This window comes from Uloborus diversus, chromosome 1 (assembly GCF_026930045.1).
Source record: "Uloborus diversus isolate 005 chromosome 1, Udiv.v.3.1, whole genome shotgun sequence".
NCBI classification, from domain to species: domain Eukaryota; kingdom Metazoa; phylum Arthropoda; class Arachnida; order Araneae; family Uloboridae; genus Uloborus; species Uloborus diversus.
The window spans coordinates 44,124,968-44,151,168 of record NC_072731.1 but is presented as its reverse complement, the minus strand read 5'-3'; the positions used below and the strand labels follow the sequence as shown (position 1 = coordinate 44,151,168).

General features: G+C 30.7%; 1 protein-coding gene across 1 annotated transcript in view; it reads left to right on the top strand.

Annotated features, from left to right (window-relative positions):
• The window catches only part of LOC129229514 (zwei Ig domain protein zig-8-like), a 244,507-nt gene that overhangs the window by 197,887 nt on the left and 20,419 nt on the right, over nt 1-26,201 (top strand). Inside the window, exon 3 of the mRNA XM_054863834.1 lies at nt 25,840-26,050. Within this exon, the coding sequence (XP_054719809.1) occupies nt 25,840-26,050 (211 nt within the window). The remainder of the gene's footprint in view (nt 1-25,839; nt 26,051-26,201) is intronic.

Below are 26,201 nucleotides of genomic sequence, written 5' to 3'. Positions count from 1 at the left end.
ATATATATATATAAGGTCTAAATTTTTCACTTGGTTCAGCTTTTTCTTCAATCCAACCTGGTGTTTCAGATTCAGCGCTATAAAAAAATCTGCTGTGGAGGTCAAGGAGGAAAATGCTTCCCTCACTTGTAAAAGTAATAATCGATCGAAAAATGATTGTGTGGATCGATTTATATGATTAACAAAAAAAGCAGTGACTGTTGTGTGTTTTACGTTTTCCTCAAGTCACTATAACAAAAAACTTAAAATTTAACTTTTGAATTGAATAGAGGAAATCGATTGTTGTGGCAGTTCAACCAGATTTTTGAGGGTCTGTTCTGATTTTTAAGTGATTTAATTATTAATAACGTTACAATTCAAAAATTCGATTTTCCAAACAAAAGTCAGCTTTACCCCCCACCGAATTTCTTTTGATCCACCACTTTTTTGTTGCACCAGCCGCCTATAAGGTACATAATCGGTTTTCAAGCGGGGGGGAGGGGGAAGGAGGATTGGTGTCCTAAAGGATGGAAGTTAATATTCTTTCAATCATCTCTCCTAGTTCCGAAAGCCAGCTAGCTCATTCTGGGTACAACTAACTCAGCGGCACTGTGCATTCTAAATGTGTGACGAGGCAATATTTGTTACTTATTGGCTTCTGTGAAGTAAATATAGCAGATTATGTGGTATCTATTCGTAATGCAGTACATATTTTTGCTTCTTTATACATCAAGTCTTTTCGTTCAGTCAACTATCACCGACTATGTCAATTTCTGATTTAAAAAATAATTTTAATAATTAAAATTAAAAAAAAAACATTTTACGAGGGTGAACGTAAATGGAAATTTTTAAGACAGTCATTTTAGTCAGTTTAAAGTTTCAGACAATAGGCTGGGAAATGATCAACAATAATTATGATGAATGTTCATTTGTTTCTAAAGCAAGCGCATATAACAAACAATACAACATTAGGTGATGAAACAAGTTTTTTTCCCAAAAACTAAAGTTTTACTGTGCGAGAAAAGGGTAAAAATGTCCAAATTTTACGATACAAAAAAACTTTGTTAGTCAAGCATATAAAAGCTCACGATTTAATTTTAATGAGTTAAGGCAAATGTTAAAGTCTTCTTTAGCAGCGCATTTTCTAATGCGCGTCACTTTGCTAAAAGGGTTAACAAGGTTTCGCAATGTAAGTTCTTTTTCTCAAACAAAGAAAAGGAAGTAATGAGAATAAAACGATGAAATATTACAAAGACAATAGAGCAGGCTATTGTCTACTTTTACCTGTCCGAGAAAGTGTTGTAAAAGCAGAAGTTATGACGCTTTAGGGTGCACCTACACCTAGCAGACACAAAAACGTACCATGAATTTGTTTCACGATGCCCGTAACTTACTGCGTTTTTGTACTTCTATGAAAGATTCTTATACGGTTATTACAATAAAAGAACAAGTAAATAAATAAGTAAGTATACAAAGGCAATTTAATAAGCTTGAAAGTTTCTGGACCTTATCAGTAGATGTTATGTTTGCTTTAACACCCGAAACAACTTTTTAATGCTAGCTTATTCTTCGGCTTTCTCTATTTATTATTATTGTTATAAGTATTGTAGTGATTATTATATTTTAGGTATATTTAAGTAAATAGTATTGATGTTGCCATGTTTTGAGGTTCTATCTGTGCTTTTAGTTTATTTTAAGGAAATTATTTGAAAAGAAAAATGCAAATAATAACTGCTGAAACTGATATACGTAGTTTGAACTATTTTATTTTATTTTAACCAATGATACCTTCGTTGCTGCCATTTCTATCTTAACCGGGTGAAGGGTACCATGGCAGTTAAATGGAGGGGGAGAAAAAGAAATGAGAGATGATATTACGACGTATGTACATATACGTACCCATACCTAAACATACCCATGCACATATATATATATATATATACACATCTATACACCTATATGCACACAGTATACTTGTATACAAAGATAATTAGGCTTGAAAAAGTTAGTAGATTCGAAGGGGCTTTGAGTTTCTAAGAATCAATAAGTGAAAATGCTGTTACAAATATGTGGCGTACCTCAGAGAGCACATAACTTAACTTTGCCCCCTAACCTTGAGGTAATTTTGGTTCAGTGGTTAAAGCACTGGGTTTGCATCACAAAGGTCCGTGGTTCAAATCCCGACCCGGAAAATCATCATCCATGTCATGGTGATCCGTACGACACAAACATCCATCATTTAAAATGAAAATATTAACGAAATAATAAAATTAATGTATGCAATACTAATGAAAAGACTCTTGGTTAGTAAAGTTGTGCATCCAAGTTGAAATGCCAGGTAACTGCCTATTATAAACATCCACAATAACATTTCTCCAAAAGCGAAAAAAGGAACAGCTTAGTAAAACTTTAGCGGGAAACAAACGCGTTTCCATTTCTTCTACCGATGTTTACAGAAACGGATGAGATGAAGGAGCTGAAAAATCGGCTTCCTTCTTAGAACTTGATTATATAAAACAGGATTAGTATATAGTTAAATTGAAGAAAAGAAATGCATTAAAAATTATAGTAAATAAAAAGAGCGGATCGATAGTTAAATATTACCAGATATGTGACTCTAAAAGAAGAATAAATATTTAACAATTTTTTTCCCACCTTCCATTACTTTTGTTGTGTCTGGGTATGACATTTAACTCAGTGGCTAAAATGCTCCTTTATTGTGTGTAAAAACGATTCGGTTCAACTTTTTGGGATCAAAATCCCACGCGATCGTGATTGCATTTTTGCACACGTGAGAACAAGCCTTTCAGCGCAAGCATATGCGGTCACTTCTCATCTTTGTTTAACAGAAATATCTAATTAACAATAAAAGTAGCCTTTGACTTATCCTTTTATTTCCTTAGGGAATGGTTTCCTGAAAACTTTCACTGTTATATTAATTTGGTTAGTTGTCAAAAACCGAACTTTGCTGGCAAAATTGTCTAAGAACCTAGTGTTGGAACACTTGCTGACATTCCATTTTGTGAATCTAAAGAATTAAATATGTCATTACATGGTACGGGTTTTTTACCGATTTCTTTGAGCATGATAGAATTGAACCCGTGCCGAAAAAAGTTCAACTTTTGAATGCAATGTACTTAGACGAAAGCATGTGAACGCTTCAGTTTTCTCCTTTCAATTGGAAAATTCGATTGAATTTGAAGGAAACATTATATGGGGAGAGAAGCGGGGGGGGGGAGCATATGAAAGCGTTTGAAACATTTTTTACTGAATTTTAGTCTCTGTACCATTTGAGTACGAAGAAACATTGCCGAAAATGCGAGTGAGACAATAAATGCAATGGTGCTGCTGTTTGTTGCTACAGTGAGGCACGTTGTAAAACAAATTTCGGAATGAAAAAATAAAAATTTGGGGAGAAAAAATAAGTGAGCATAAAAATATTTTTGTTGGCAAAATTTACCGTTTATGCAATATGAGTTAATTGCAGACGTTTCTATCATTTTTCAAAAATGAAACAAAATAAAAAATAACGCATTTTATTCCACACTTTTAGCAGAGGGAAAGGACTTCTTTTTCAGCACTCAAACGATTTATGTACACAATGCATCCTTATATCAAACAACTAGATTCTCAGTCTTTTCCAGTAAAATTAGAAAACTTCCTTATTTTACTGGAATGAAAAAGATCATTTAGTTAATCTGAGACCTTTTCTTTGAAAGATATTTTGAAAGATCATTATTAATTGATTGATTTAGTGGAACGAATAAATCTACTGTTGTGACAGGAAAATAAATTTTAAATTTTATTACCCCTTTTCTGCAAAGTTTCTACGGGAAAAGTGAATTTCAGCATATAGAGATAAATGCTGGAGGAAATTAAATGCTGAACCTAATAGAATATTGAAACTGTCAGACAAGACATTTGAGCAAAACTTTGAAATTCTTTGTTCCACAACAATTCTATTAAGACTTTTTTAAAAATGCTCTGAAAGTCAAAGAATTATCAATGAGTTTGTTCCGTTGAATTTGTTTTGGAATTTTTTAGCTATAATTTTAGCTTGTTTGTACTTCCGTATTTTGCAATTATTGTTTTTGTTTCACAAAGGATAAACCTCCCAAATTTTACTGGTTGTGTGTGTGTGGGGGGGGGGCTTGTCACTTAGTACTTAGTGCTCAAGGGGTTAGCCGTACAGATTTTGTAAGGGATTCGCAAGGTAAAAAAGGTTGGGAACCGTTGATCTATGGTAATAGTTATTGGAAACTCGATGAGGTTAGGTCAAGCCTTGCGGGATCTTAGACTGTTATAGAACAGCAAGATTGTTCTGAAACCCATACTCTTAGAAGAAATGAAGATAAATCAAAAATCACTACTTCTCTCCCTTTCTCTTCTGACTAATCTTTCAAGAAAATTATATTTTTTTACAAATATCGAACACTGTTTCATGAAAGTATAGTGTGAATAATTTGATTTTTTTCATAACAAAAGCTTGAATCACATCGCTATTTTAAGTTGTCATTTACGACTTCCCCTCCCTTTGTTTTGCATCATTTGTTGTATTTTTGCATAAACCGAGGACGAACTTTTTTTAAAAAGCAAGATTTAATTTCAGTGTGGCTCAATAAAAAAAAAAAAAATGTTTAAAGGAGTAATGCATATTTATTAATAAATTATATGTAATAATAGAAATTATTTACGATGTAATTCCTTAATACGATCCCTTATTTTATTTATGTATTTTTTATTGTTGAAGTCAGGTTTCAGTTTCCCGAAATGAAAACCCTACCTATTATCCATAAAAAACCTGTTTACTTTTTTTTGACCAAACATGTAGAAAATAATCAGCACGAAACCAATTAGTCACATGTTTTAATATAACTAATGACATTTTTTCCCCTTTAATATATTTTAACTTTCATCTCTTTAAATTATCGGGAAAAAAGTAGATTGTGTTTCTTATATTATCTATCATCAACATAATTAGTTTTCTTCTCCTCTGCTCACCTAAATAAGTTAATTCTTTTTTCCTTAGATTTTGCCATGATAATGATGTTAACTTAATAAAATTGCCAGCATTTTCTTTAATTGATATTATACGCCATTATTCGTATTTCGAGAGTGACTTTTTTTTCCGTAAACAGAATCTATTTTTTCAATTTGCATTTGTTTAACTGTAGTTTCTAAAGTAAAACTGCTGTTTAATATATTTCGGAACTCTTTTGAAAGTAATTCTGGGGATGTGAAAAATGTCATTGTTCTATTGTAATGTCGAACGCATAAATTGTGAAACATGTATTTTTAGAATTACAGAGGAAGGAAGCACCACTGTGAGTTTTCTTCTTTTAAATGAAATAGAATAACTTGCATGCAGGTATTTTTATGTTTCTCTAGAAAATGAATAAACTGAACGAAATTTATAAGATTGCTCTTTAGTTTAGGCTGAATATACAACAACTTCTATTTATTCCATAACATTTTAAATTTACGTAGGAATATGTTAAATAAAAATGTATTTTTAAACGATGCGAATTTTATTTCTGAATATTGAATGACAAATTTGCTTTCGAACATCATCTGCAACTTTGTTATCATACAAGAAATATTTTATATTCAGCAGACTTTTTTTTTTTGGTTTAACGTTTTTACTTTTTTTCGTATTTCACTGTTTTTAATTTCTTTCTTTTATTGACAAAAATGACGAGTTGCCGCGGGAAGATGCGAAAAACAAATAAGCAAATACAATGAAATTAAAACCTTCTGAAAGAAAAGGTGATGCTTTACTGGAAAACTCGTTCAGTTACGATAAAAAATATCTTTAATGAATCAGGACCCCCCCCCCCCCAAAAAAAAAAAAAAATTTATTTGAAATTTTTATGTGCACATGTTTTTACAGCATTGATACGTATTTGCCCATGAATAATTTCGGAAATTAAGAAAACCTTTACCATGACAAAAAATTTCGGATTTGCCAGCAAATAGTCGCGAAATTGAAAACAAATTCGAAAAAATTGTTTTTATTTTCAAAATTTATTTCTGTACATATCCGTAAAAAAGGGCCATCAATTCATAAAAAGGAAATTGCTTTTAAAGCAAATAACGTGTACTGGAATTACTTATATCCATGTTGTACTGACATCCATACGAACTTCTTTCATGGAAATATCGTAAAAGAGAATCTTCATTAGGTACAATGTAAATTACTTTTGAAGGTAATTACTTAAAATGTAATTACTCTAAATCATTTAATCCTGTCAATTTATATACTTTATTTTTTTAAAAGTAGTTAAAAAAATCGTCATTAGGTAAAATGGAAATTTCTTTTGAAGGTATTTACTTGAAATGTAATTACTTCATATCATTTATCCTGTCAATTTATGAACTTTATTTTTGAAAAAGTAGTTAAAAATTTTCATTAGATAAAATTGAAAATTCTATTGAAGGCAATTACTTTAAATGGAATTACTTCATATCCATTTCATGCTTTCCTCCTTATGCGTTTTAGTTTTGAAACAATTGTAAAACAAAATCTTAATTAGGTAAAATGGAAATGACTTTAGAAGGTAATAACTTTCAATGGAATTACTTCATATCCTTTTCGTGCTGTCCTCCTTATGTACTTTATTTTTGAAAAAATTGTAAAAAAAGATCTTTATTAGGTAAAACGGAAATTAGTTGTCGTGGTAATTACCTTTAATGGAAGTATTTCATATCTATTTCAAGCTGTCATTCTTATGTACTTTATTTTTGAAAAAATGACAAAAAAAAAAAAAAATCATGAGGTAAAATACAACTTATTTTAAGGCTATTACTTTTAGGGGAATTACTGTACAGACATCCTTCATTAATTCATTCACAAAAAAAAAAATACTTAAAGGTTTTTAGTTAAAAAAAATTAGTATTTTAAATCTTGGAAAATTACTTAATTTCCAATTCACTATATCTAAACGATAAACGCCAAGAAAACCGTAGGGCCACAATACAAGCGACAACATATGAAAGGGAGAAATCCTGCCAAGAATTTTCACCTTGAACCCGCTTCAGCACAAAAAGAGAAGTCGGAAAAATACAGCGCAGTGAAAACTACGAAAAACAATACACAGAATATCATTTGTTGAGATCGTAAAACGCGCAAGTTAAGTTTTACACGCCTGGGGTGCCTATATTGTGCGAAAACAATCAAACTGTCAGAGAAAAGACATCTTCTCAGCTATCTTTGTGAAGTGAGTAAAAAGAGCTGCCAATGGAGGTTCATGAAACTGGGAATGTGATGCATCCGAGAAGAATTCGCTTGTGCCTCTGGACGAAAATAGCTCCGTTTTTACTACCAGAAGCGCGAGGAAACTTTTGGCTTTATTTGAAAGAAAAAAATAAAAACTCTAATGGTTGACTGACCTGTTTTTTTTTTCCTGCCTATTTTTAGACAGTTGTTTCGGACTTGTTATACTTTTAGTGTTGACTTTTTAGCGCTTTTAGCTTATTGCTCATTTTCATAGAGAGTTAAAATGAATGAGGAACATTTTTATTTTGGCTTTAGCAAAGACTTTCTTTTTAAATAACAGCTCGGTTTTTACTTCAAAAATGTGAGGAAACTTTTGATTGAATTTGAAAAAAAAAAAAAAAAAACTAATTGTTGACTGACCTAGTTTTTTGTGTGTATTTTTAGATAGCTGTTTCGGACTAGTTATACTTGAGTGTTTATTTCATTGCGCTTTTCGCTTATTGCTTAATTTCATGGAGAGTCAAATTGAATACACCCAAACCTGATTTTGGGCGGTGGATAGAGACCGCATAAAAGATATCGCCCAAAACTTCTCTGGTATCTATAAACAGTTGTTTTCGCAGCAGTTAAAAAATATTTTTTATGCGGTGGATATTAATCGCATAAAAAATGTCTGACGTAGAAAATGACCCAAACACTTAGGAAATAACTAGGAATTGCGTCTTTAAACGGTCACTCCCATCGGGGTAACCCTGTCGTCACTTGAAGATACTACCTCGCGCTCGGTTTATAAATAATCTCGTCAATTGAGACCCAATCTGATTGTAATTTTCATACACCACACGCATTTCGCAAAAAAAAAAAAAAAAAAAAAAAAAATCGCACAAAAACAGGTTCGAGTGTATATGAAAAACCTGCGAGTTTTGACGATGATTTTTCTCATAAAAAAGAAAGAGAAAATTAATAAATAACATCTCCATTTTTACTTCAGAAGTGTGAGGAAACTTTTAGTTGTATTTAATAGCAAAAAAAAAAAAAAAAAAAAAAAAAACTAATGATGGACTGACCTTTTTTTTCTTTGCTTATTTTTAGATAGTTGTTTCAGACGAGTTATACTTTAAAGTTATGTTTTTTTTTTAGCACTTTCAGATAATTGCTCATTTACATAGAGAGTTAAAATAAATCAAGTACAAAACTGCAAGTTTTGGCAAAGACTTTTCTCATTTTATGTTTAGAAAAATCCGTTTTTACTACAGAAGTGTGAGGAAATGTTTGAATTTATTTAAAAGAAATAAGTGAAACACATTTTTTAAAAACTCAATTCCTACTTAGGTCGATCGAGAAAACTTTTATTTTAATTTACTTTTGTTACATAATTACAATTAATATAAATATGTATATGAATGTGACAAAATCATAATATCGAATGACAAAAAAAAAGTGAATTTCCTTGCAATTTTGAATTTTCTTTTCTCTATATGGTGTTGGACGATTATTTTATTTGTTACCATTTTCTCGTATATTAATAAGTTTAAAAGTTAACTAAGTAACTTCAAGTAATGAATTAATATTTGAAAAAACTATTTTAACATCAAAAGTCTTTCACTACAAGTTCACAAAATGTATTTCAACTTCAGATGATGAATAAAAAGTAGTTTTATAACTACTGAAAAATTGTACAAGTTATATAAATAGATAGAAGAAGAGGGAGAGCTTATACAGTGGAACTCGTTTATAGCGACCCCTGTTTTAACGAAAACTATAATTTAGCGAGAAAATCGAAACAATTTGGTTGGTACAACGTTAAGTCTATGGAAAAAAAATCGCTTTTAACGAGCAAAACTCGCTTAAAGCGAGTAATATTTTCGTCATTCATAAAATTTCTGTTTATTTCCTCCTCAAAAGATTATTCTATTTTTGGAAAAATTCCATTAACGTTTTGAATTCAACGGTAAGTTAGAGATATGAGACATAAATCATGAGAACAAGCGATGACAAGACCTTTTTTTTAAATTCGTGGATTATAAGAGCATTTAAAAGTTATATATTTGTTGAAGAGAATGTTATTATTTCCGAGATATACTTCCGGGGGGGGGGAGGATATTGTAGCTGAAAGTCAAGAGAGAGGGGAAAAAATGAGAAAACTAACCGCCATAACGACAATTGTGAAGAATTTGAAGATAAATATTCCTCGACATACGGAAGAGCCACGTATGCAAATGACGATGATTTTCGGACCCCACGTTCTCGGAAACAGAAACGAGAAAGATATAATAAGACAGTTCAAATCAAATAATCAACTTCTTTGGCACTGAATAATAATATTCAAAAAACAAAGCAAGCATGCATAAATTTTCATGATTTTTTTCCCAAACTCGTTTTGTACGAGCACTCTGTTATAACGAGCAAACATCACGTTCCCTTCGCTCTCGTTACAAGCAAGTTCGACTATAGTAGAAATTAAAAACGTAATGGTTGACTGACCTGATTTTTTTTTTTTTTTTTTTTTTTTTGCGTAGTTTTAGGTAGTTGTTTCGAACAAATTACACTTTAATGTAAACTTCGTAGCTCTTTTAGATCATTGCTCTTTTTTAAGGAGAATTAAAATGAACCAAGAACACAATTTCGAGTTCTGATGATGTTTTTTCTCAAAACATTTTTTAAATTAAAAGTTCGTTCTTACTCTAAATGTCGCGAGGGAATTTATGCTATATTTGAAAGAAAAATAGAAAAAAAATGGGGATGACTAACCTATATTTCTCTGTCTTATTTTTTTATTTTTATTTTTGAATGAGGTTTTAAAAAAAGGTAACTAACACTGTCGCTGCTAGCAGCTTTTAATGTAAATTTCACTCACATGAACCAGACTAAAAATGCAGGCAGTTCGTCTACATTAGGTTTGGCAATATCAATTTTATTTATATTGATTTACAGGAAATAGTTACCTACAGAAGGATACGTCAATCCGGATTGCGGGTGGTGTCGAACCCACCATCTTAAGTTTACCAAGCCAACGCTCAGACCACTTGGCCAATGCGGCGCAATCATTTTGCCATTAAAGTTTCTTTCCACAATAATTTTCTTAGGCGTTTCCTTTTGGTTACCTACTGGTATCTCACGTCATAAAAAGTTCCGACGATAGTGCCACAAGATTAAAGTTGCTGTGTTTTTAAAACGCGAGGGATGGGAAAGTTAGCAGGAGGAATTGGAATTACAACATATCTCCCTAACAAAAAAATAAACACATCCTATTCGTTGAATAAAACGTGTATTAATGTATAGTGTTCTCACATTTTTATTTTTTTAAATCTCGCAAAAACAGTTTTATCCCTTTTTTCCTCAGTCGACTGTATCTAACCTTTTACATCAATTTATATTTTATGGAGCTACAGTTTATGTCGTAAATGTTACTCCTAAAGATCGTGCCTATCAACTTCAATCATCAAACGAGAACATTTATCGTTTTTTCTGCTACTGAATGAGAGCAGTCTTGCACAAGTTAAAAATGTTGAAGAAGAACTTTAACTTTTAATTTCTTTAAAAATGAAACCTGACATTAAAACATTTATGAAATACTCAATGTATGAACTGCGATGAAAGATTTTAGAGATTTTTTATTTTTTCTCCGAATTAGTTGGATAGTGCTCTTACTTACTTTTACTATCTTAAAAAGAGGGTACTACTAGCCTTCAAATCTCATTCTGCAGTCAATTTCCCAAGTAGAGCTATCCCCGTGTAAGTGCTTATTGATTATTTTGATTTATTTTGAGAGGCATGGCACAGAACGAAAATATTTAAGGATTCAATTCAATTAAAATCTTATTGCGATTAAGTACGTTTTACTGAAATGTCAGGAAACATTTGATTTTTAAACGCATATTTTAGCAATGCGTTATGCTGAAAATCTAAAGATGTCTAGAGCCACAAATGTATTCGTAACAAAAAGGGAAATATTTAAAATATAATGAAAAATTAATGAAGAAACATGGTGTGCATAAGTTTTACTTATAAATAAGATTTAAAAAAAATTCCAAAATGAATAAATAAAAGTCTCTTTTTTTTGTGCTTTCTTAATATGATATTATTTTGAAGTTAATAATATAAGAAATTTCATTTTGTCATTAAATACTGTTGCAATAATTACTTTGAAAACGCTCTGTTTTGGACGACATTCATCGAGCGATGAAAAATTTCTATACAGTGCACTGCAAAAAAAAAGCTGTTGTTTTTACAGTAAAATACTGGCAGCTCGCATTCCAAAGAAAAACTGCAAAAATTACAATTCTAAACTGTAAAATTTGCAGTAATATACTGTTTTATAGCAGACTTTTACTGTGAAATTTACAGCGATAAACTGTAAAATTAGCAGTAATATACTGCTTTTTATTAGAACTGCCCTGTAAAACTTACAGTATCAAACTGTAAAATTAGCAGTAATATACTGCTTTTTAATAAAACTGCCCTGTAAAACTTACAGTATCAAACTGTAAAATTAGCAGTAATATACTGCTTTTTAATAAAACTGCCCTGTAAAACTTACAGTATCAAACTGTAAAATCAGCAGTAATATACTGTTTTAGGAATGACTTGACCTGTAAATTTAACAGAGATAATATGTAAAATTAACAGTTATATACTGTTTTGTAACGGAATTGCCCTGCAAAATCAACAGTATCAAACTGTAAAGTTCGCAGTATTATGCTGCGGAATCAACTGAATTGTGCCATAAAAGCAGCAGTAGTATACGGTTTTATAAATGATTTGTACAGTAAAATTAACAGCAGTAAACCATAAAATGAAGTTATCAATTCTTATGCAAAAGGGTTTTTTCACCGTATCGTTTCTTTTCATAGCCGAAATCACTGCTTTTACAGCTGAAGAACAATATCGAAAAGTAAAGCAATTGAGTCAGTATGTACGTTGTATAAATCAGCCTACATACGAAATCTGTTCCTTTTCTTAAGTTTTTCAACAACAAAAATAATGTTTTAGGTTATGAAAAGCGACAAATAAAGAAATATAAAACACTTTTAAATAGAAATAGTTAACTGCTGCTAAATATATGTTTTATTGATATTAATTTCCTTGTACACAAAATAAATCAATGCCCCATCTCAATATTTTATAAACACATGTTAAAGAAGAAAAAGTGGTGCATTTTCATTTCTACAAAAAACTTTTAGCTCTATTGCAGACTTAAAAGTTTTCAAATTGAAGGAAATTGCAAAATATGGTCTGAAGCTTTATTTTAAGAACAGTTATAGCTTTTTCATAATACAAAACTTTTTGATCCATGGAGGTAGTAAAAATGAGAAAGGTTTTTTATATATAACTGAAAATACTACATCATATCTTCACTAAAAGTACTTTTTTCACTTCCAGCATTATTGTAATGCTAAAATGTGCAGTATAACGTGAGAAATGTTTTGCAATATGCAATCCATTAAACCTTTAAGTTTATTTTAACTTGATGCATGCAATTATATGCATTTATTTTTCTTTTATGGTAAAACAGAATATTTTCATGGTTTTCTTCTTTTTTTAATGTTATAAGTTGCATTTGGATCTACTTTATTTGAGAAATACTAGTAATAAACTAATTTTATTTCACACCATATGTGCAGTATACAGCATTTAGACTGCACAGAATGGTTTTTATTCTAAACTGATTATTATAGATTAAATAATACTTTATCCTATTAACCTTTTAAAGTTTACATAGATGAAAACTATAAATATGTGACGGTTTAAAATTCCAGAGCTACTAAACAGAAACAATTTTTCACTCGGTATAATAAAATCTGCAGGTTTATGAGTACTAGTATTAAAGTTAAAAATTGGTTTTACTACTCCAAAAATTATATAACTTTATATTATGTTATACTGTTTTCATGAGAAAAAATAAATTATTCACACCATTAAAAATTGCCAAATTATTTTATTTCGTATACATCACCTATAAATATCAATTAGTAGTTTTTACAGTGAAATTGCAGAAATTCATTTAAAACCGAATGCTAATTTTTTCAAGGCCAATATTTTTCCATTACAAACTTGATTCTTCTTTGTGACATCTTTGACGACTTAGGTGCCATCACTAGGCCTTATATCATGAAAGCATCTGTCAAAATAAAAATTGTTAGAATCTCATAAAACTTGTGGACACCAAAAAACATTCATGGAAAAATCAAATTACGTAGGTATAAAAATACGCCCTAAAATAATTAAAATTATGACTCTGAATGATCTGAAATTAAGATTGCCTTGGGAGTTGCTTTTATTTTGAAACCGCTTAACATATACCTAAATTGTAATTGAATCGTTTATTTCAGGAACCAGTAAGCGCGAAATATGTTGTTTTAAGGAGAAAAAAAACTGCTGTGCAGCAATTTGGAAACTACGCAATTGAAACGGTGGTTTATTAGTGTCTAATTGAAATAGACCTAATCTGAATACTTTACATAAGAACTCAAAAAAGAAAAAAGAAAGAACATAATCTTACATTTTATCTTCCATGTCAAGAAATAGATTTATACTGGTTTCTGAAATACAATTTAAAAAAATCCTTCTAACTTTCGGTAGTTTTGAAGGATTTTGTAATACATAGGAGACCGTTGATTAAGAGTAATATTTATTTTTTTTCAAACGGATAACTGAAGTGATTGGTGATCGGGAGAATATATATCTTAAGGATAATAAAACTTGAAACTAGTTTCTTCTTATAATAGGCTCCAGATTATTGGATTGCAATATGTTTACTTCAAAGCAATAATTAGGATGCGGTAGAGAATTATTTTTTTAGAAAATGGAGCAAGGTCGACGTTTAGGACAACCAATTGGGAAATATTGAGGTATTCATTTAAAATAATGAATACTGTATCTAGCCTCTTTTAGCCCCCCCCCCCCTCCCAGAGTTGCTATAGTAGCACTGAAAACCGTAGATGTTTTTTCTTTCTTTTTCTTTAACTCATATTCCATTCCAACACTTGTTAACAGCTCGAGCTATGTTCAACTGATACCAGCTTCATATTCTTTTTCTTCGACAGCTGCCCATTATTAGAAATCTGAATATGAAACAATGTGTGATGTAAAATAATTTAGATTTCTGTACTTAATATGAAATATTTTACTTGTAATTTTTTAAAATATTTTTTTTTTCATATATTTTATTCCACAATTGAGTTATTATATTGTTTAAATTTAATTTTTTGGAGCTTTTTTTCTAAGTACTAAGGAACTGCATAAAAAAATCATTTGAGTTGGAATAAAATAATACCGTAAGAGCATTCTATCTTATATCTGTCTTAATATTTAAGCATAATTTAAGATGTTTCATTTATATTTTATGTCTTTTAAAATGTGGACGCCCCCCCCCCCGTTTTGAACAGCTATCGATATCCCCATCTAATCCGCCGGCGACTTTTTTTTTCAAGTGCTACTTCTTTTGATAGGATTTAGACAATTTATCTTTAAGTTTTTCAGAATTTACCTGAAACTCGGAAGAAACAATTCTATATTCCCAAAATCAAGATGACTTAGTTAAAGTCAATTCAGTAAAAAGTGAAAATCGATCAGAAAAGTTGAAAGTTTTAAACAAAAGAATAAATCGACAAACATGTCAAGAAATAGATTAAATCTGATACTGCCAGTTCTAATCATTAAGAAATTGTAAGTCCACATTTGGCCCGCCGTCCTTGCTGTAAACAATGCTTCCCTTCTTGGAAATGCTTGCCAGAAGACCGCACCTCTTTTAACTGTAAATTTAAATATGCTCACATTTGCAAAATAACTGCTTTTTATTTACATTACAATAAAAATCTATAATTTTGTTTGATAAGTGTCACAAGTCTGAATATACGAAGAAAGTTTCATACGCTGTAATACATCGTACTTTAAACTCTAATCTTTATTGTTGCTCTCATTATAAAGTTGACTTTAAATTTTGTTCCTTTAAATTTTTACAAACATACGTACAATAAATAATAAAGAACTTAACATTCTGATTTGGTTCCTTCAATTTTACTAACATGTAAAAACAAAGAATCAGTGCTCCAAAATTTACTGGAAAATAAAAAAAAATAAATAAATAATGAAATAAATTACGTTTAATTTAGCACTAACAGAAATTTCTATATTCCGGTGATTCTTGAAATGATATTTTTCAACTACCCATAAAAACCAATATTGAATTACAAGTTTAAAAAACCCAGACGTAAATGAATTGTATGATCCATCACATTTAAATCAAAACAAAATTTAGTTTATCTTGTTCCAATACATAGTTCTTGATTGTAACATAAAACCTGACAACGGGCACACAAAAATCAGCTTCAGGGGCCCAATATGGCACACAGACCGTAGGATGGGCTTTAGTGGCTAAGAACGCTCTAAAGCTCAAAAGCATTTTTGATTACAAATTACATCCTAAAACATAAAAATATAAATGAAAAAGGTACTTATAAACTTCCATTACCGGCATTCATGTCACTAAGTGAATCATTGCAACATCGTTCAGACTAGAGGCTTCTTTGAAATTCCAAGCGGAACACAACCACGAATTGCCATCTTGATAAAATGAGACCACCCATTCAATTCTGGTACCACTAAACTCATAGAAATAATATTGCGTTAGTGAATAAATTTAGATGAAGGAAATTCAGGCGGCTGGAATGAAATACTTTAAGACATGAATAAAAAAAATAGAAATATATTACAGGCCATCCGTTTGTATGCACAAATTATAACTTAAACATAATGGAATAATTGAAACATTTAAAAAAAAAAGAAAAAAAACCCTAGAAAAATATGTCATTGCAATTAAAGCTTTATGTAAGTTTTCCCTAGAGAAAGGTTTTGTAAAACAATCAGCTACATTATTTTTAGTTTCATCAAATTGTATTCCAAATTCATTTTTATCAATCAAATTCCTTAGGAAATAAGTCCCCACATCAATCTGCTTAGTTCTGCAATTTTCTATTGCAGAACTAGAAAAATCGATTGCAACTAGATTGATTAATAGTACTCTGTACTGTGACAATCTAAAATTCTGAACTCTTTTCGTTGCCAATTGATTTAAAATTCCTTTAACCCACATCCTTAGATTATTCACTAATTGAAATATACTCCGCTTCCATCGTTGACAGTTGTACGCATTTTTGTTTGAATGTACCACCATATTATTCGTACCCTATCCAAAAACACTACAAGCCCCCTCCCCCTCCCCCCCCATTGAAATCCGGTTGTCGTGATTCGAGGCGTAATCTGTTTTAGAATGACAATGATTTATTCAATTTACAGACAAAATTTAGATTTCAGAGACGAACAAACCTTTCAGGTTGTCTCACAAATCTCCTCTTTTACATCCGCATATAGATACGCATTGCAAACATCTACATGGAAATGGACTCAATGTAGCTTATACACAAAAATTGAAAAGAAAGCCTCAATCAAAGGAAAGGAAATTACTGGAGAAAACACTTTCGAAAAGTACCCCCCCCCCACCTGGTGGGTATTTAAAATTACCAGTCTGGTCTTGAAGCGCATTATTTCATTCTGCTCATTTGTTTTTAAATAAAAAAAAAACATCTGTACCCTTTTTTCTTTCTAAAACTTTCATTCAGTGGAACCAATACGTAAACGTTTCTTTCTCATATCACCTGAATTTCTTGAGCCATTCCGTTTTGACAAATTTAAATCTCGGAAATGTTAGCTTCTAGCATACTTGAATTATCCCCCCCCCCTATCTTCATAAAAATCCTATACTTTTCTTGAATTATCATCACAAGTGAAATTAAAATATTTTGTGTCATATTCAATGTTATTTTCAGAACAATAAACCTCGGCTTCACGATTCGGACTTTAGAACCGTCGTGTCAATAGAATAATACTTATCCCTGTATTCTTTATTTTGCCTTGGACTTGCTTTAACCCATTTAATTCTCAACATGCTATTTTATGATTTTCAGGATATTCTTCTGCTACTTCAGATTTACTCAGTAGTGAAATAAAACTGTGTCCCTCTGTTTCTCGTTCCTGAGGGGGGGGGGGGTCGTCCAGAATTTATTTTCATCGAATTTAACATTCAGCGTTTCTGTCACTTCGCGATTTTTGAGATCCCAAATTCTGTAACCTTTCGTATGAAACGCATATCCTACCATGACTCCTTGTTGAGTTCTCATATCCAATTTGTTTATTTTCTGTTTTAGAAGTCCAATATACGAAATGCATCCAAAAAAAAACTCCGGGAGTGTTTAATAGATGGCTTTCTTACCCCAAATAGCTCAAAATAGGTTTTGTTTAATAGATGGCTTTCTTCCCCCAAAAAGCTCAAAAAAGGGTTTGGTTTTTCCTTTTAAAGCCGCTCTAGTCCGTAAGCAGTGGAAGTACATAGCTGCTTCGGCTCAGAACTGCTGAGGCAAACCCGATTCATTTCAAAGTTTCCATTCAATTAATGTTGACTTATAGTGTTCTATGACGCTACTTTGTTAACTAGAGGATTTGTTGGTTTTTTCGATTATTATGCTTTGGTCACTAAGGTAAATTTCAAACCAGGAGTTCAGAAATTCCTTTCCGTTATCGGAGCTTTGCCACAAATCTCTCTTATCTTTTGAAACCTGACAAAATGTTCTTAAACCTCACTTTTCTTCTTAAAGAAATAAACTGGAGAGTTTCTTGAAAAATCGTCTATTATTGTGAAAATAATCGCCCCCCCCCCCCCGCTTTAAAGAACTCAACTGCTAAGGAACCCATCGTATTCAAATGCAAAAGGTCTTACCGGGTGTTGGCTTGAATCTCCGTTACAAGTTTAAACGAAATTCTCCGATTTTTTCATTTTACACGGATAACAATCTGACATTTTTACTTTTGATAAGCAGTGAAAGACAGTGAAGTACAGAATCACACTTTTTGTTATTTATAATATACTTTTTGTCTTAATCCTGAACATGTTGATGCCAAAATTTAAGACTCAAAGTGTTCTAAAAGTTAAAATGTAAGGAAACTGATGAGTTTCAAGGTTGTAAGAGTTTCAAATTCTACTGTAGTTTCTCGAGCATCTACTTTTCTAAATGAGCATGCCCTTCAAAGCGAATAAAATATGACAAACAATGCATAATAATGTAAATATTCTACTTTAAATTTAAAAGCTGTAATTTTGACGAGAACGAAACACTGCCAGATCAGAAATGAAAAGCTGAAAATTTTAAAATATAGCCAGGCATGGCCTGAACTTAAATATGTTGGGAAGGCGTATAATCTCAATTTGCCAAATGGAACTTAAATATTTGCCGATTAATAAAATACTGGTAAATGCACACATTAAGTAAGCACAATTAAGTACAATATCTAATGAAATTTGCACAGTCGAGAATTTAAAAATTGCAACATTACAATTATGTCCCCAAATTTGCCGAATAGCCAGACAAAATTTTCCCAGTATGGCATTTTTGGGGAGGTCATAGAGACTTCCTGTGACCTCCAATCGAGTGCCTTTGAATATAGTTTCTAAAATTATTTTTACGTTCCCAAGTTTCAATGGTACTAGTGCAATTTTCCTGAAGTAAAACTTTAATTTCCTGCTGACGCAAATATAAAACTTTTAAAACACAAGGGTTTCGTGTTTGTATTTTAAAATGCTTATTTTTTGAGTTTTTTTTTTTTTTTTTTTTTTTTTGAGTTCTTTATTGATGATTTTTTCAATTATTATTATTTTACTTTCGACCGTTAAGTATGAAAGCTGGCTCCAGATTTCAGAGAATTTTGAGTCGTTCAGACATCAGAGTATTGTATTTCCACAGTGACAAATTCTTCAGCAAAAAATATAAGTAAATTGTATACTGTTTGCATGTCTCTCTGTCACGTTGTTATTTTATTTATTTTCATTTTATTCATCGAATTATGTATAAAAGCTACTGATGCTATAACGTAAAGTTTTTCAATAAAATGGTTAAATACAAAATGTTAAAGAATTTAAAACTGAACATAAGAAAAAAAACAGAAGAAAGAAGTCAATCGCGATATGTTAAAAATTCACTAGAGAAAATAAAAATTTAAATTTTAAGCACTGACATAGTATATAACACAAAATGTAATCGTACACAAAGTTTAATGTTCTAATAATTTTAAATACGATCAAGAAAGGAATTGATTTATTTTTAAATAAAATTTGAGTTTCAGAAAATGTTTAAAAACTATCACACGTGCAATAAAATATTCAGAATCACAACAACTACTCGGATTTTTGCTAGAAAGCAATCGCTACAACTTAGCAACTATAAGAAATTGCAAAGTCAGCATCAACGAATATTAGGATACGAATTGCGATTTCAAAATAAACTGTTATTTTACATACATTTTCGATGATAAAGAAAACTATATTTTGAGGAAAAGGAATGAATATAATATAACCAGCACTTACCTTTAACTTGAATTACAGTTGAACAGTTCTGCCTCAGCACATCCGAATCATCAAAAAACATGGCTGCCAATATCTTGAATTCATTAGTTTCTGTTCCCGTATGAAAGAAACACCTTTTGCGCATCGTTTTGCGCAATCTAAAATATTTTTACAGTTTTTCTCTGTTATTTAGCACAGCAGTATTAAACTGTAGGAAAAAGCAGTATATTACTGTAAAAACAACAATTATTTTTTGCAGTGTGGGAGTATTCTAGGTTTAAATTTTCGTCAGAGCTTTTATATTAAGTCACTCTTAAAAATGTTTTCACACATTACCAATTTACCTATTTTCGACAATTGGCATGTCAAAGCTTTTATATTAAGTCACTCTTAAAAATGTTTTCACACATTACCAATTTACCTATTTTCGACAATTGGCATGCTGAAAGATCGGTTAATGACTTGAGAAACAAAATTACTGGATAAAACAAGACTAGAACTATCAAAAAGCAAAATCCACAAAAAAAAAACTAATGAAACAATTATATGACGTGTTTCAATAACACAGGCCACGACACCTATGTGGCTTCGTATTTATCTTTGTTTGTTAACCATTTTTGCCACGATATTTTATGATTTTTAAAGAAAAATGATATTAAAATATCGTAACTCGCAGAACAAATATAACTCCACACATTTATGTGCCTTTCAATTATTATTTTTTCTCTAAATAAAAATCTTTAATAAACGTAAAATCACAACGCAACTGTAACTTCGTTATGTAACAAATTTTCTCGGCAACAACTAGAGTATTAATAGTATTTAAATTATTTAGGGCTTGTTTTCATTAACTCTATTTTATTTCGATAGTAAAATAAAAATAAAGAATATATTTTTCTCGATAAACATTATAACCAGCACAATAAAGTGTCAAATATCAAACATTTACTATTGATTTTTACCTTGATGTTATTAAATTTTACTGATGTAATCAAAATACACTTTAACGGAAACTTTTGATAAAAATGTATAATTTCAAAACAGTCTGTTATACATTTTTTTAAAAATGATCATGATTAATAGATTTATATTTGCATCAATAATTAAAAATTAAATAGAAAAATGTTAACTGGTATTTTACTTCTTTCTCATGAAAGATTTATTGCATTTTAAAGTGATCAATCATTAACAGAAGCGGTTTCAAATAACACTGACGTTTCATCGGCTTCTAACTTCTTCTTCTGAAATCAATTAAAAAGGGCAGTGAACAAAATATTTTTTTGGTCTTGGTCTTTAAGTTTGGTATCAAAATTTACACGATTAATTGTCCTGGAAAAGCTAATATATACGTATTCGTATTCTGAGAAAGAATATACGTAATGAAATAACTACTGAAATAAACAGTAAATGAAAAGTTTGCGTATTATCAGATGGAATATACGTAATTTAACAATTACTGAAATAAACAATACGGAAAATGTAAGTGTAAAGTATAGTGATATATTAAGATGATTTTAAGCTCCAAATCGCTATATTTGCATATGCATTATTATGGTAGTAAAAACTATGAATGTTATCCTTCATAGAGATATCACATCATAATGTTATCATTTTTATAACGTTGTAATTTTAGAAATAAACTTTGAATGTTAGAAAGGCATGTTTGACAGAATTTGCAGTCTTATCTAATCAACACAATACTGACCAGATGAAGTCGATGTTGATCTACGGGGAAGTAGGCTCGTTCAGTTCTTAAATAATTTTCTTATTTCTATGTGCATTCTTAGTTTTACTGCTCCTTAATTAGGGAATTTTGTTTTGGTTAACTTTTGTGTTCTATTTTTTTTTCTACTATTTTTCCTATTACAGAATGCGAAGAAAATTCTGGAATTGAAAATAATTATGTTTAAACAATATTTACTGCTGGTGTTTGAAAAAAAAAACACTTTATTTCTACCATTTTATGATATTGAGTCTGAATGTTTTTAACTTTTCACATAAGTCATATTTTGTTTTAAAAAATAGATTTAACTCTGAAAAATATATGTTTCCTCATACTGGGACCAAAGCAATCCAGATATACAATTGCCTAGAAAATCTGTATTGATGTACGGAATGTTAGACTTGTTTATTTTTGGACAACGCACGATTTTTGTTATAAAATTGAATTAGGTTTTATTATTAAAGAGAATGAAATGCATTATCTATTTTTAAAGACACAGTCATATTCTAAAATTCAAAACATGTACTTTTCCATTTCTAGTTCAAAAAATATCCTTTAACAGTTCCAGTTTTTTCTAACAAAAAGTCTAGCACTTGAATTACTCCAAAAAATCACATGCAGAAAACAAACTTATACTAATTCTACTGGTTAAAGCGACATGAAAAAATGTATTCCCTTTTCAATCGAGAAAACTCATTGAAAGTGAAAAGTGCATCAAATCACATTCAGATTCCATTACTTCGAAACATTTTCTTCCAATTGAACATATTGCTGACATTCATCTTTATTTTCATTCAAATTACTTCACAGAAGATGAGAAAATGTTTTCCGCCCATTTCTACCATTTATTGGCAGCGTTTTTATATGCAAAATGAAAGCTTTTATCTTTTCATTTCTTTGCGATCATACATAATTCTTACTCTGTTTTGAATTCATTTTTGATGTTAATATAAGGGACCGAAATAATGAATTATTTCAATTTAGATTGCGTTTTTTAATAACATTTCTGAACAGTGTGCTTCTTCAATTGGACTGGAGAACAGTGGTTTGATTGTCTTAGATTTGGTGACTTGTTTTTGACGAACTTATTGTCTCTGACTTCAAAAATGATCTTAGATTTAGTTCGTTGCTTAAGCTACAGAAAGATCCAAGTGATCAAGGAACAAAATATTGAACAGTTTTCAAAAAATATAGGACAAGAAAAACATGTTTTAAGTTAAACGCCGATCATTAAGATTTGCATATACAATGCTTTTTTTGTGTTATTGATAAAACAGGAATTTATGCACTACTTACTAAATGTTTTTGCTTAGACAGGAGAGACAAAGAAAATAGAATATCGTTGGTAGAGATAACTAAAACTTGTCACAAATAATATTACAAATATTTTGGGGATTTAGCATTTTTTTTTTTTTTTGTTTCAATTTTAAAGGGCTTGTGTCAACCAATAGGAGAGCAGTTCAGAATTCTATGATGCTTGCTGTCTAGCGGAGAGTGGTCATGTTCACATTAGGTGCAGAGAAAAAACGTAAAATGTTTTAATTAGTATGCTTATTTGACTTTTAAACTGCTTAAAAATTTAACTCAAAAAAGACTTGTGCCAGTCAATAGAAGAGCAGTTGGGCTTTCTGTGATACGCGTTCTACAGCGAAAAGTGATCACGTTCACTTAAGGTGTAGAGAAAAAGTACAGTTTTGAAATCAGCGTGCCTATTTCAATTAAAAGCAGCTCAAAAATTGAACTCAATACAAATTGAGTCACAAATTGGTTCTACGTGTTTTTTATGGAACAATTTCGCCAAAATAAGCTTTACGTTTTGCAATTTCATTATGTTCAAAAAATGAGTAGTATAAATTGTGATAAACTATTTTGCGTATCATTACCAAATTTCCGAAAATTGCATTTAAAACTGCATTTATTCATTAACTGAAGGAGTGTATTTGCCATAATAAACTATATGCTTAGCATTTTACAGAGGCAGCGTAAAGCAACTCCACGGAAAAGCAGAGGTCTTACCCCGCATGTGACAGAAATATATATTTCATTTTTCAGAATGCATGATAAATTAAAATCACAATTAAGGCAGTGAGAAGCAAAGGGATGTAAGTGGCAAAATTCAAAAAAAAAAAAAAAAAGAAAAAAAAATGGAGATAACCAGTGCAAATGGTAGTTGAACTTCTCCTCCGTCTTAGGGCGAGATATAGTACTTTTCCTAGGTACCTACCAAAGAATTTCTTTTTGAATGCATTTTACTCAAAGCTTGAAAATGTCCACCTACATTCCTTTTATACTTCTCAACGTCTCAATTGTATGTGTGATGTTTAGAGCAAAAACTTTTAATTACTATATTATTTTAAACACCTAGAAAATCGCCCGTCAAGATGTGACGGTTGAAAATTGCATCTACATTTGACGAAGCAATTGGCTGTTTGGTGATATTTTGATAATTGAAACTGAATTTGATTGAAATTGGTTCAGCACTAACTCCAGAAAACAGTAAGTTACCGGATCCAGTTCAGCATTGTCACGATGAAGCCATTCCCTGCATTTAAAACATTACCAAAACATGTCCTCAAGCTATCTTGCCGTGGCGTGAGTTTCATTGTTGATGACGTCAGGAGCGTTACTCAATCATTTGTTATTATATATATGAGGTTTACTTTAAACTAAAATATAGAGCTTTTACATGCTGGACATAATGTTTATTACTATGTGAAACGTCCTGTATATTTTCTTTCTCAAAATACACTAAAAAATAATTAATTGGAGACATAAAACTGATGTCCTAAAATGCATCCTATGCGTGACAAGTAAACTTCATCAAAAAATAAATAAATAAAAAAAGTGGTTATAATATTTTTAACTAGCAAATCAAATGAATAAAATAATTTCGAAATTTCAGTAAATTTTCAAGTTTTAGTCATAAATAATTTGGCTTTATGCATAAAATTGCAAAAGAAAAAAATTGAAAAAACACTTTAATGCGTTCTACAGAGACTGTGGCAAAAAAGATAAACATTCCTTTTAAACGGTATCCCAAAATGCATGGATCAGTGTATTAATATTTTAAAAAAATAATTATATACTGGTAAAATGATTATCTTAGTGCAGAATTACTAATGCCCAACACGAAACTAAACATTTATTAATTTATGATGAATTTTTTCACACGTTACAAACTGCAGAGTTTTAAATATTATTTCCAACTCAAAATAGACAGTGTAATCAAATCTAAGAATGTATTACACCCATTAAACAACAGAAATTATAGCTTTCGAGCTTCCCCAAAGATTTAAACAAAAATACTTTAAGAACATTTCTAATGCCAGAATATCCTCATTTTATGTAAATATGTTGGCAGTTTTCCTCAAATCGATAGAAACATAAAAGAAAGTAAATAAATTCATGGAAAGTTACTACTACATGCCACTTTGCATTATAGCCTCACTAACATTCAGCAGATAAATTGCTGGTACAGAGTTAAATAGTGAAAAATATCCTCGGCTAAACAGGATATTTTTCTTCGCAGAAACGTATTGTTCAGCTTGTTGGATCACCGCCAAATAGCTATGGAAGATTCTCGGTTGATTTATATAAACGAAGTCTTAGCATTAGATTTTGTATAAAATTGAACTTTTATGTTTTATTTCAAAGTTTAGACTGAAATTATAAATTATATAGCGCCTACAATGTCATGTTTAAATTATGTTTATTACGTGTTTTATAATACAAGGTAATAAAATTATTAGTGAACAAAACACTCGCTTTTATATTAGTTTAAATTTGTAACGCATATTTATGAATGAATTATGAAGCCATTGAAATTTTAGACTATTTTAAAAGTTGTTTTTTTTTTTTCTACTTCCCATATAAAGTTAACCATTTTTTTGACTGACTACATCTATTGTGTATTTGCTCAAATGAGCTTGTATATTTTTCGAAAGTTGTTTTGATTTCGACTGTATGATAGAAACATTTTCGATTTAATATTATTTATTCGTTTGGTTTAAAAAATAATAGACGCCTAGCAGCTTTGGTGCACTTCAAGCTTCCACGCCGCAGTCTCGGTCATCCCTTCAGATTGTTGATAAAAAGAGTACCAAGCGTGCTTAGGGACTAAACACTGGAGGTTCCGTTTGGCTGACCATCTAACCGAAAAGTTTACCTCAGCACCCCAGAGACCACAGACCTGAAAACTGAAATCAATACAGTAGGCCTTGGCCTCAATGAGCTGTTGCAACGCTAAGTTTAGTTTTACAGTAGTGGCCTGATCGATAAGGCGTTGAGCTCGCAATTGGAGGGTTCCGTATTCCATACCAGCCGGTGGAAAATTGTGCTTCAAAGTGTCATTTAGTATTAAAAACATTTTTTATCATTTTTTTAAAAGATATTATCAGTACCATATTGCTTCAAGCATTTTACTCAAAAATGTAACTAACTGCTGCTTGTCATATTCATAAACGTAATGAAACAGAACGCTGTTAATATCTTTTAGCCACTCTGATTGAAATAATTTCGTTATTGCAGGTGTCTTGGATTCGACTTCGAGATTTTCACCTGCTGACTGTTGGATTGTACACTTACACTAGCGACTCAAGATTTCAAACTATTTACAACGAATATGCTACGGATTGGACTTTACAAATAAGATATCCACAACTGTCCGACGAAGGATTGTATGAATGCCAAGTAAGCTCAGACCCACCAGCTAGTCATTACGTCTATCTTAAAGTACTTGGTAAGTTCACTATTAAACTATTCATTACAGATCGCAATGGAAAACTAAAATGATAATACTGTTCACTTCAGTTAACAAAGTACATTTTTATAAAATGAACTACTACAGGTCTGTGAACTACAACAGGTGTTCTATAAAAAAAATGCTTTTT